The 12,980-nt window shown below is 49.4% G+C and overlaps 1 protein-coding gene and 1 pseudogene across 5 annotated transcripts in view; one reads left to right on the top strand and one right to left on the bottom strand.

The window, feature by feature from the left end:
* Window positions 1-947, top strand: part of NRDE2 (NRDE-2, necessary for RNA interference, domain containing) — a 59,352-nt gene extending 58,405 nt beyond the window's left edge. For all 5 annotated transcript variants that reach the window (XM_050953208.1, XM_050953209.1, XM_050953211.1 and 2 more), the window contains one exon: window positions 108-947. In XM_050953208.1, the coding sequence (XP_050809165.1) occupies window positions 108-233 (126 nt within the window). In that variant the 3' untranslated portion in view covers window positions 234-947. The remainder of the gene's footprint in view (window positions 1-107) is intronic.
* The window catches only part of LOC127051264 (swi5-dependent recombination DNA repair protein 1 homolog), a 365,584-nt pseudogene that overhangs the window by 145,977 nt on the left and 206,627 nt on the right, over window positions 1-12,980 (bottom strand).

Genomic DNA, 12,980 nt, shown 5'->3' with positions numbered 1-12,980 from the left:
TGCTGGTTGCATCTGCTAGTTGTATGTACTCTTCTCTGTCTAGCCCCTCTTTCTTGAACAGAAAGATGGCTGAGTAAATGTGTGTTTTTTTTAAATTGTATTCATAGGTGCTGTATATGGATGCAATAGAGTATTTTCCAGATCAACTGCAAGAGACCCTAGATCTAATGACTGAAAAAGAATTGAGAGTAAGGGTACCTATAGAAGAACTGGAATTGCTACTGGAAGATTAAAAAAAAGATGGTGCAAGAACAACAACAACAAAAAAGAAAAAGAAAAAGCAAACCTGAAAAAAGGGGAGTGTTGATGTCCAAAAGTCTGTCTTCAACTATTATCTTTGACTGGGACTTCAATGGACTATGCACATATTTTTCTTACTAAAAACAATTTGTTAAAAACTTTGCTATTCCTATGCCGCACTACTAGCTGTAAATATCTTAGAATTTGTTCCACGTCCTGTAGTGGGCTGCTTTACACATGTAAATACATCTGTTTTTCTGGAAAGCAAAATCCACAAAATGATACTTACCGATAATTAATTTGCTGTTGGACCCCACCTACAGTTCATATGCTACAGTTTAATACAGCCGTTCCCTTGAATTCAGTGGAATGTCAAGACATGCCTACTACAATTTGCTAGGCAGCACAGGAAGTAAACATCTGCCAAATGTACCCTTTACAATCTGCTACTATCAACAGGCTAAATATGTCCTGCTTGGTGTGGATGTATATATAAATATCCACATATGTTCCAGTATCTTGCTCTCTGTACAAAACAAGAAGATAAGTAAAACTCTCGAAAAAAATTACCAGAACAACAATTAGCTCAGTTGATAAACTGTTAAATGCCAAATCTTGTTTGACAGAGTATCAGTTTTGTCTTTGTATGTGGAATAATATGACAATTCTAATGTAAATATTTATTAAAACATACTTAAATATTTTAATCTAGTTGGAACTTGGATTTTTTATTTTATAAATGTTCATTTTTGTGAGGAAAATGTATTCATCTTTATTTTTAATATCTAGATCTTTTCTAGCAGCAAACTTTTGTTTTGTTTTTAATATGCAAGCTATTATAATTAACTTCCCTGTGCTCCCAACATACACTGGGTAATTGTCATGAGAGAAATAAATGGTAATTCTGTTTGAGGTGCTCCTTCTCACGACATAAGACTATTTATAGCAACTCTGTACTTTACAGGCTACTTGCCACTGATATAAGATGGAATATGGTAACTGTTTTAACAGTACATAGCATGTTTTTTCCACTTCCCACTATAAACAGATGTGCAGTGTTACTATGTTCAGGTAAAAATAAATAGGGAATTTAGTTATATAGAAAGTGCTAAAATATGAACAAGACACTGGATTTCGCATCCTGTTGTTAAGACTGGAAGTGATGAGGATCTGAGTTTTCATCTGTGAAAGAAACTACCTCTAATAGCAGGCCCTTCAATATCATATGGGGTATTGGTTTTGTATTGACTCTAGAGGAAGAATGCAAGCTACTCAATCACTTATACTTATCTCTGCAGCAATAAGATACACCACGGAGGGCTCCTGTCCAGCCCAACCCTGGTCAGCTGATGAGATCTGTTGGCATTGCAGCACAGGCTGTTAAGTCCATTTTAGTTTGCATTGTAATTCATTTATCCATTTGTGTACTTATTTTGAATGTAGTAGGGAATTTGCAAATGTTTGACTATGTTCTTAAATTTTCTAATACTTCCGTAGCAGCTTTTACTGAATATCTAAAATTGCTTTACTTAGTAAATTTAGCCTCATATTATTGCTCTGATTAAGTGTAAGTATGGCCACATTTTTGTTTCAACATTAATGGATTCAATGATATTTTTCTTTGTAAAAAACCCGTTACTTCTAAAATCCCAGTTTCATGAGATGGCAGGAACACTCATATGAGAGCTAGCAGCTTGTTACTGGGTGGTAGGTGAAGAAAGAGGTCAGACTCTAACTTCTCTGTTTCTTTGGTGAGTCAAAAATTGAGTCACTCATTCTCTGTTCCCCTTTGAGATGTGGCCAATGGTAGGGATGTGGAAGAGGATCTGGCATGCCTAGGCTCTGCCCAGCCTTAGAGGTCTGTTTCTGCTTTGCTTTTTCTCCCACGGGATGAGGAAGTCCGTAAAGCTCCTGCTCTATATCATTCTCCACCTCTCTCCCTACTCTGATCCTCTTGCTCACACTTGTCCATTTTCTCTCCTCCTAGCTCACTTTACCCTGCCCCCTCCTCTCCCAGTACCAGAGCTAGAATGTTTGTGTGGTTTCATGGGTCTCATTTCTCATGCGTAAGAGCAAGTCATTGACTCCACTCCACCCTCAGAGAAGTGTAAGCAGGTTGGGGCTGGTGGGTGCAGGCCCTTTCCCCAGACCCTTTTCTCCACACCTGAAGAATAAGAGCAGCAGTAATGGCTGGCTGGCCCCCAATTCCATGAATTTACTGTACAATGCTGTATGCAGATGTAATGCCATTCCTTATTCATACATATTTCCCCTGCTTAGATATCTGAGTTAGCCCTCTTAACCCAGCTTCAACCTGGTAGTTCATGTTCAGTTAGTTAGGCACCATGACCCTAAATCTATTTCAGAGTCACCGCTTTCCAAGGTACATTTCCCCATTCTGTAAATGTGACCTATGTTCTGTGTTCCTTGTAGTTTGGCTGTATTAAAACACATGTTCAAGTGAGCCCATCTTATTATGTGATCCAGATTGCTTTGTAAAACTCACCTGTCCTTCGTTACCATTTCACCAATTTTAGTGTCGTCTTTAGCAGCAATGGTTTTATATTTCCTTTGAGATTACTGATAAAGATATTGGATGGCATTGGGCCAAGAACATATTCCTGCAGGAACCCACCTGAAATAGCTTCTTAGATGATGGTTTCCCATTTTACAATTTACTTTTTTGAGATTTGTCAGTATGTAATCCATTTCATGGGCTATGTTCCATTGGTATTACATTGCTATTCTTTATATTGTTAATTTTTTAATCAGAATGTTGTGCAGTTCTAAGTCAAATACCTTACAGAAGTCTTAAGCATGCCATGTTCAGAATTACTTTTTATTATTCAGCCTTGTAATGTCATCAAGAAAAATCAGCTATGTGTCATAGGACTTTTTTCTGTAAAACCATGCTGATTGTCATCAACTACACTACCATCCTTTAATTTACTGATTGCGCCCCGTCTCAGTCTTTCCATGATTTTGCCTGGGATCAGTGTCAGCCTAGCCGGAGGAAAAAAGATGGGTCACAGAAATATTACATGTCTACCCAGTTTCTGGAAGTGTCCTTTTTCCACATCCCTGACCCTTTGAGTAAGGGGTTAGAGCATCTGTGAGACACCCAACAAGTTCTGCAGCAAAAGCAGGAGAATTGGACTGTATATTCCTGACATTTCTAAGGTTTGGGTTTTTTTTTAAGCAGATTTTTTATTTTTAAATCTTTCAGGTCATCTTTATCCATCACAAAGCAGCAAGAGAGCGCACAAGCTGTGTTTACGAATTCCTTTGCAGGACCTCTGTAAGACAAGTCATCCTCAGGCATATAAAAGGAAAGTTTGGCATCACCCTTATATCGGTCCCTGCTCCTTCGCCATGCAGAATCCATTGTTCTCATACCTCATTGTCTTGATCTGTATCAGTGAGCCAGGTCCTGTTCCTCCCCTTGTAGTACCGGAGGGTGCCCTAGGCTTGCTGAAGAACTGGAGTACCAGCAATGGAGTATTAAGTCAGATTCTTCATCTTCCCTCAGCCCATTGGCAGACATGGAGCAGTGGTAATAGTAGGTCTGACAGGAGGAAGACCCCAGCTGGAAAAACCAGGATCAGAGTGAGGAAACCTTTGTCCCACCTCCCTGTCTGAAGAATGGGAGCAGCAGCAATGGCAGCAGGCTGGACCCCTCACACAGGTACTGACCCCAGCCCTATGGGGGAGGAACTTGGGGTGGGGAGAGATGGCTGGGCAGTCCCCTTTCTGAAGGACATAAATCTACCCTGTGTAGAGGTCAAGCATAGGAGTTTATTCTTCTTCGAGGGCTTGCTCATATCCATTCCAGTTAGGTGTGCGCGCGCCGCATGCACGTTCGTCGGAGACTTTTTACCCTAGCAACACTCGGTGGGCCAGCAGGTCGCCCCCTGGAGTGGCGCCGGCATGGCGCCCGATATATACCCCTGCTGGCCCGCCCGCTTCTCAGTTCCTTCTTACCGCCCGTGTCGGTCGTTGGAACTGTGGAGCACGCCTAGCCGTTCTCCACCTCCCTAGCGTTTCACTCTTCTGTAGTTTAGTGTATATAGTTTAGTTATTATAGTGTTAGTTGTAGTTATAAAGTTAAGTAAGTATAGTGTAAATAGTTATTCTGAGGATCGGGGGTTCGCCCCTTTTTCCTCCCCGCGGTGCCGGGGCCCATGCCCGGTTCACCCGGCTTTAAGCCTTGTGTGGCCTGTCATCGGCCGATGCCAACAGGAGACCCGCACCGGCCCGGCACCCTAGCCGGCACCGCTCCCTCTCCCCGAGGAGCAAAAAGCACAGGGCTCCTGCGGTGCCTGCAACTGCACCACAGTCAGAGCGTGCCTCAAAATCGGACCGCCCGGCACCGTCATCTGCCGCGGCACCGAGCGTCGCCGCACCGTCGACTCCGGCCCCTCAGAGGCAGTTGAGTCCGGTACCATTCAGCTCCCCAGTGAGGACAGGGGTCGAGCTCGTCGCGTCCTCCACGCCGGAGGCCTTCTCAGCGGCACGCAACATCATTGCATTGACAGAGCCCGAGCTGCCCCAACCCCCGGCACCGCCGGTGCGGGTTATACAATCGCTGGGCAAGCCCGCCATGGTACGGCCGCATTCGCCAGGTACTACCGAGCAGCGGTCCCGATCTAAATCGAGGGACCACTCACAGCGTCACCGCTCGAGATCTAGACGCCGCTCGCAGTCCCGGGACCGCTACCTGCGGCACCGGTCGTACTCGCGGCACCGTTCGAGATCCAGGTCGCCGTCGTACTACTCTCGGCACCGGTCTAGATCGCGGCACCGACGTTCATACCGCAGCCGATCCAGGCACGGCAGTGGCCGGCACCGGTCGACCTCCCGGCACCGAGCCGGTAGCAGGTCCCGGTCTAGATCACGGTACCACCATGACTCCCGGTACCGTTCACCGGCACCGCACAGCGACGTCGGGATGCGCAGAGGCCTGCCACAGTCATCGGCGGCTCCTCCCTGGCCTTCGAGACACTCGTCTGCTTCGTCCCATATGGACAGCGCCTCTTATGGGGGTTCAGATGTGCACACCCGCACGGACCAGGGTCCACCTCAATGGTCCTTTTGGACGCCCTGGGCATAACCACCAAGCCCAGGGCGAACCCTCGGGACAAGCTCGCTCCAACCCACCGGAGCGTCGTGCACCAGAGGCCACACTCAGTCGGCCCCCCCCCCCCCCAGGTACGGAGGAAGACCCCACGTACACCATGGGGCAGCAGGATTCCCGGGAAACGGAGGCCTCTCTGGAGGAGGCTTCAGTGCAAGAACCGCTTCTCCCTGGGGTGTCTTCGTCCTCGTCCCCGGATGAGGCGGTAGCGGGCACTTCTTCATCAGGACCCCCGCCGATCGATCTCCGGGCACATCAGGACCTGTTGAGGCGAGTGGCCCAAAACATAAACCTTCCCGTAGAGGAAGTCCCGGAAGTAGAGGACCCGGTAGTAAGCATCCTCTCCGCGGAGGCACCGACCAGGGTAGCCCTCCCCTTCATTAAGTCGATCCAGGCAAAGGCGGATACCATCTGGCAGTCTCCGGCCTCCATTCCACCCACTGCCCGCGGCGTGGAAAGGAAGTATATGGTACCATCCAAGGGGTATGAGTACCTCTACGTACACCCCGCTCCCTGCTCCTTGGTGGTACAGTCAGTCAATGACCGGGAACGCCACAGCCAACAGGCTCCTGCTTCAAAATCCAGGGAAGCCAGACGCATGGACTTACTGGGACGTAAAATTTATTCTGCTGGAGGCCTTCAGCTCCGTGTGGCGAACCAGCAGGCCCTCCTGAGCCGTTACAGCCACAACACCTGGGAGGCTGTCGGCAAATTTGCAGAGCTGCTCCCTCAGGACTCACGCCAGGAATTTTCATCTCTCCTGGAAGAGGGCAGGAGGGTCACCAGAACCTCGCTACAGGCGTCATTAGATGCCGCAGATTCAGCAGCGAGGACTCTGGCGTCGGGCGTAGCCATGCGCCGTATATCGTGGCTGCAGTCTTCCGGACTACCGCCGGAGCTGCAATACACGATCCAGGACCTGCCATTCGACCAGCAGGGCCTCTTCTCTGAGAAGACGGATCCCAGGCTACAGAGCCTAAAGGATAACCGGGTCATCATGCGTTCTCTGGGAATGCACACGCCCCAGACTCAGAGAAGGCCATTCCGCCCCTACCATCAGCGCACTTACCCCCCGCCTCGCCCCAGACAAGACTTCAACCGGAGGCGAGGCCGGCCAAGTCGCAGACGACAGTCAGGCCCTCAAAGGGGTAACACTTCCGGGTCCGAAAAGCCACCGCAGGGACCCAAGGCGAACTTTTGAAGGTGCGCCCGAGAGCAGCTTACCAATCCCCTCCCTGGATCCACTTCATTTCCTCAACGGCCTCCGCCATTTCCTACCGGCATGGTCCCAGCTGACTTCGGATCGTTGGGTCCTGAGCACGGTGCAGTTTGGTTACCATCTTCAGTTTGTTTCTCCACCCCCCTCCCATCCTATCTCCTCGTCCCTCTTCAGGGACCCCTCTCACGAGCAACTTATCGTCCAGGAGGTTCACAAGCTCCTGTCCATTGGGGCTATAGAGGAAGTACCAAGGGAGCTAAGGGGCAAGGGGTTTTATTCCCGGTACTTCTTAATCCCCAAATCAAAAGGGGCCCTACGACCCATCCTGGACCTGCGAGGCCTGAACAAATTCATCAAAAAGTTCAAGTTCCGCATGGTAACATTAGGAACCATCATTCCTTCCCTGGATTCAGGAGATTGGTACGCTGCTCTCGACATGAAGGATGCGTACTTCCACATTGCGATCTTCCCCCCGCACAGACGGTATCTCCGCTTTGTGGTGAATCAGGACCACTACCAGTTCACGGTCCTCCCCTTTGGGCTCTCCTCGGCCCCCCGGGTGTTCACCAAATGTATGGCGGTCGTCGCTGCTGCCCTGCGACGTCATCGTATCCATGTCTTCCCTTACCTCGACGACTGGCTCATCCGAGGCACGTCGGAAGAGCAGGTGACCGGACACGTCGCCATCATCACGGGGCTGTTTGCGAGCCTAGGCCTGACCATCAATCCGGACAAGTCCACTCTGGTGCCTACGCGGAGCATAGAATTCATAGGGGCAGTGCTGGACTCCAACCTCGCGACGGCCAGCCTCCCCCGGCACCGATTCCAAGCCATAGTGTCCATGGTCACAAGCCTGCGGGCCTTCCCGACCACATCTGCTCGAACATGCCTCGCTCTCCTGGGGCACATGGCAGCATGCACCTTCGTCACCAGACACGCAAGACTCCGCATGCGCCCGTTGCAGACCTGACTAGCGTCGGTCTATCGACCACACTGGGATGCCATAGACACAATTGTAACGATTCCACCGAATGTTCTAGGCTCCCTAGGCTGGTGGACAATGCCCTCCCAAGTGTGTGCGGGCCTCCCGTTTCACGCCCCACAGCCCTCAGCGTCCCTGACAACGGACGCATCATCGCTGGGCTGGGGGGCGCACCTGGGGACCCTGCGTACACAGGGCCTGTGGTTACAGAGAGAGTTGACTCTTCACATCAATGTGCGGGAGCTACGGGCCGTTCGCCTAGCATGCCAGACATTCCAACGCCATTTGCACGGTCGTTGTGTTGCGGTATTCACGGACAACACAACGGCCATGTAATACATCAACAAGCAGGGCGGGACCCGGTCCTCCCCGCTGTGTCAGGAAGCAATACGTCTGTGGGACTTTTGCATAGCCCACTGTATTCATCTAGTGGCCTCCTTTCTCCCGGGAGTGCGGAACACCCTGGCGGATCACCTGAGCAGATCCTTCCTGTCCCACGAATGGTCCATCCGTCCGGACGTCCTCTATGTCATTTTCCGGAGGTGGGGGTTTCCCCAGATAGACCTGTTCGCCTCCAGATCGAACAGGAAATGCCAGGTGTTCTGCTCTCTGCAGGGCCGCTCCCCGGGCTCCCTGTCGGACGCGTTTCTCATACCGTGGACGGGTCGACTTTGCTACGCCTTCCCACCCTTCCCTCTCGTCCATCGAGTACTGATCAAGGTCCGGAGAGACAAGGCCCGCCTCATCCTGATCGCTCCGGCATGGCCGCGGCAGCCTTGGTACACCATGCTGCTCGATCTCTCCCTGGCAAATCCAATTGCCCTACCTCTTTGGCCGGACCTGATCACACAGGACTTCGGCAGGATGCGCCATCCGGATCTACAATCCCTCCATCTGTCTGCATGGCTCCTGGCTGGTTAAGCCAATCCAAGTTGCGCTGTTCCGATGCAATACAGCAAGTGTTGTTGGGCAGCAGGAAGCCTTCCACGCGTTCAACCTACCTAGCGAAATGGAAACGCTTCTGCTGCTGGTGCAGTCAGCACAACCACGATCCACTCGCCGTGCTAGTCCCCACCATCTTGGACTACGTGTGGTCTCTCAAGCAGCAAGGCTTGGCGATCTCCTCTCTACGCGTCCACCTCGCGGCTATATCCACCTTCCACCCAGGCGAGGCTGGCAAGTCCGTCTTTTCTCACCCAATGGTGTCAAGATTTATCAAGGGCCTGGAGCGGCTATACCCCCAGGTCAGACGGCCTACCCCTACTTGGGACCTGAACCTGGTTCTATCCAGGCTCATGGCGCCCCCCTTCGAGCCCTTAGCCACATGCTCGCTGCTGTACCTATCCTGGAAGGTGGCCTTCCTAGTCGCTATTACAGCGGCCCGGCGAGTCTCCGAGCTTCGGGCTCTGACCGTGGACCCTCCGTACACGGTGTTCCATAAGGACAAGGTACAGCTGCGACCGCACCCGGCGTTCCTCCCTAAGGTCGTTTCCTCCTTCCATATTAACCAAGACGTCTTCCTGCCAGTCTTTTACCCAAAGCCGCATTCCTCCCGAAGAGAGCAACAGCTCCACTCCTTGGATGTCCGAAGAGCTCTCGCGTTCTACATTGAGAGAACAAAACCCTTCCGGCGTTCACCACAATTGTTTGTGGCAGTAGCAGAACGCATGAGAGGCATGGCAATCTCCTCCCAGCGTATCGCATCCTGGGTCACGTCCTGCATCAGGACATGTTACGACTTGGCCAGTGTGCCAACGGGACCCCTGACCGCCCATTCTACCAGGGCTCAGGCTTCATCGGCCGCGTTTCTGGCTCATGTCCCCATACAGGAAATCTGCCGTGCGGCCACATGGTCTTCTGTGCACACCTTTGCATCACACTATGCGCTGGTACAGCAAGCTAGAGACGATGCCGCTTTTGGCGCAGCGGTTTTGCAGTCTGCAACGTCTCACTCCGACCCCACCGCCTAGGTAAGGCTTGGGAATCACCTAACTGGAATGGATATGAGCAAGCACTCGAAGAAGAAAAGACGGTTACTCACCTTTGTAACTGTTGTTCTTCGAGATGTGTTGCTCATATCCATTCCACACCCGCCCTCCTTCCCCACTGTCGGAGTAGCCGGCAAGAAGGAACTGAGGAGCAGGCGGGCCAGCAGGGGTATATATCGGGCGCCATGCCGGCGCCACTCCAGGGGGCGACCTGCTGGCCCACCGAGTGTTGCTAGGGTAAAAAGTCTCCGACGAACGTGCACGCGGCGCGCGCACACCTAACTGGAATGGATATGAGCAACACATCTCGAAGAACAACAGTTACAAAGGTGAGTAACCGTCTTTTACGCACAGCGCTGGCGAAGTGTCACCTTGCTTATCAGGCTCAGAGACACTGTCAATCGATGGATTACAATAGAATATATAGATTTTCCATGGGCGGGGGAAAGTGACGGGGTAGGCAGTTTCACACCCCGGGATAGGTTTTGCAGCAAGACAAGATAGCACATTAGCCAATGGTTAAAAGGTTACATAATGTCTCCGCCCATGGTCTCAAGTTAGCAAGTTAACATTTAATTAATACTTTGATAAAATGTTATTAGTATAAAATATATATATATATATAGAATCTTGATTTGTGGTCCATAGAAATGGAACAACTCTGATTGTCCAACAGGTACATTCCTAGGGGTTAAAGCAAAGAAACAGTGAAAGTATGTGACAATAAAGATTGTCCCCTTTATGTCTTAAGGCAGGCATTGGTCCCTGGGAAGGGAGGTGGAAGGATGCCATATCTTATACTGACATGTGCCAACTTTTCATAAACTCAAGGTTGGATCTGTGGGAAGAACGTTCCCTACAGGAGAGACTGACACAATAGGAAGAGGGATCCTTTGTTCAATCTGAAACATTGGATGAAACATAATTATTCAGTTACCATTTCAACATCTGGCATTTCTACTGACCAAGCATATCTTAGTAAAGGCATGTTATTTTGTTTACCCCAACTTTCTCTTAGCTAATCACTATTTGCTAGGTCTCTTGACCAAACTCTGCTTGACCAAACTCTGGACTTTGGGTCTCAAAAAGAGCTGGCACAATCCATATAAAGTGCACATTGATTTTAACCCTTCATTTTCTCTGCAGCCTCACAGCTGCACCTGATTCCTCTTGGATTTCTCCCTTTTCTGAAGCAGAAGTGCCTGGTGCAGCAGACTAGATTCTTGTGCATTTTAAGGATGCTCCCATACTGCTCACTGAGCCAGGTTCTTAGGGCATGGACCTACAGAACCTAGTGCTTATTCAGCCGTGTTTGCAGTATTGGGAGGCTTCAAGTGCCTGACGCTAAGGGAAGTGGGGGTGGGGGAAACCATCATCATACAGCACCTCTACTCCAAAATGCTCCTCGGCAATCCTGAAACCACAGTAAAAGAGGCTGTGGTGGGAGGAAAAAGGAGGGTCTAGAAATTTGGCAGGGGGCGTCCCCTGGTCTTGGTAGCCTGCTCAAATTATGAGCCATTGAAAATCAGGAGCCTGGATAGACAACTGGAAGAAATTAAAGGGTTGTAGGGAGCAGGAGGACTGCTAAGGGGTAAGGGGGACGGAGAATGTGAGGGGTAAAGACTGAGGGGAAATGATATCTGATTCCGTGACTGGTCAGTTAGTTAATTTAGTAAGATTCATTGCGATAGTCCAGTTTAAAACCCACCCCTCTCTATTGGGTATAAGAGCCTGAAGATACAGGATCAGATTCTCTGATGGTGTGAATTGATGTAGCTCTATTAGCAACACTGATTTACACCAGTTGAGAATCCAGCCTACTGTGGGAAATTCATCCGAAGCCAAATTTTCACCTTCCCCATGGAATTGGATATACTATCAAGTTAATTTTAGTCCCACAACGAGGGCCGGCTCCAGGGTTTGCTGCCCCAAGAAGCAGAAGAGGAGAAAAAAAGAAAAGCCACGATTGGGATCAGCTTTACCGCTACTGTTTCAGTCTTCGGCGGCAATTCGGCTGCTGGTCCTTCCCTCCGACGGAGTGAGGAACCCGCCGCCGAATTGTCGGACGTGCTGCTCCTCTCCGTTGGCCGCCCCAAGCACCTGCTTGCTGGGCTGGTGCCTGGAGCTGGCCCTGCCCACAACACGACTGTACTTTCCTCTTCAAATAGGCCTTTTCACTGAGAAGTGCTTATGAGCTAGAACATGCAGTGCTTTCTTTTCAGTACCATAAATGTCCCACACTGCTTTGGATTTAAAATATGTAGCTGCACATCTGTGTGATGAACTGTGCTTGGAAGACATAACGGCAAACTGGAGCTTTAATGAACTGGAACTGACTGCTGGAGATTAAACTGCCGGCCATGTAGTGGGTAAATGGGAAAAACCTTTTCAGAACTACTATGTCACTGTTTCTATTGCACAGGGTCAAGGGAAAAAGATGTTTCCACAGTGTTTTTCTTCTGTGTAGTCATGTTGGAAGTCATCTGCCATGTATCTCCTATTCCTAGGTAAGCAAAAAGGTATTTGGACCAGTGGTTCTTAGTAACAGCGAATAATCATTTTTCTCTCATTACTAAGAAGGAAACCTAGCAGAACTTTTCTGCATGAAGTTTGCTTTGCCATCTGTGATTCTGGATTGTGTGGATTTCGTATGAAGGTCTCATCAACACTGATAGTTTGCCTGGGAAGTCTTCTTTTTCTTCCCAAAATATCTGTTTCTCTAAATCTTTGCCTGAGACTAGGTGAACCCAAACCAGTTATATTCTATAGAGTGGGAATTCAGAGGCTGGGCTTTGAATTTTCAGCTGACAAGATCTGGGAGGCAGTGTATCCTAAGAGAGAGTGCACTGGACTGGGAATCAGGCACACACGGTTCAATTATTAGCTCTGCTGCTGGTTTTCTGTGACCTAGGGGAAGTGACTTCCCCTGACTGAGCCTCACAGGGATAACGATCCTGACCTCCTTTGTAAAGCACTTTGAGATCTATGATGTTTTTGCTGTATATTTTTGTTTGCTGTTTTTTGAATTTTAATCATATTATGTAGTACCTGGCCTGTAAATACAAAGATATCAGTCTCCACGGCTGTCAGTATGACTGAGATTCTCCAATTATATATTTGAGGTAGTTAATTAGGAAATGGCAGCGACCAAGAAAGTTGAAGATAGTGTTTAACGAAAGCAAACGTCTCTTTTAGATGATTGCCCAGGTGCATTGCCTGCCCATGGAAGCTGTGACTATGATGTTTGTGAAGATGCCTCCTGCCAGTACAACGAGTATGTGATTTGTCACTTGAACAGATGTAGGACGTGTGGAGCTGTCTTTCTGGGCTATGACAACCTCACTGTAAAATGAGTCATTTTGGGGGAGGAGGGAATTCCGGTCACACATACATTGCACATTGCAGTGTTATAAGTTG

Source organism: Gopherus flavomarginatus, chromosome 5 (assembly GCF_025201925.1).
Source record: "Gopherus flavomarginatus isolate rGopFla2 chromosome 5, rGopFla2.mat.asm, whole genome shotgun sequence".
NCBI classification, from domain to species: Eukaryota; Metazoa; Chordata; order Testudines; family Testudinidae; genus Gopherus; species Gopherus flavomarginatus.
The sequence above is the reverse complement of the archived record's forward strand: the minus strand, read 5'-3'. Positions and strand labels throughout refer to the sequence as shown.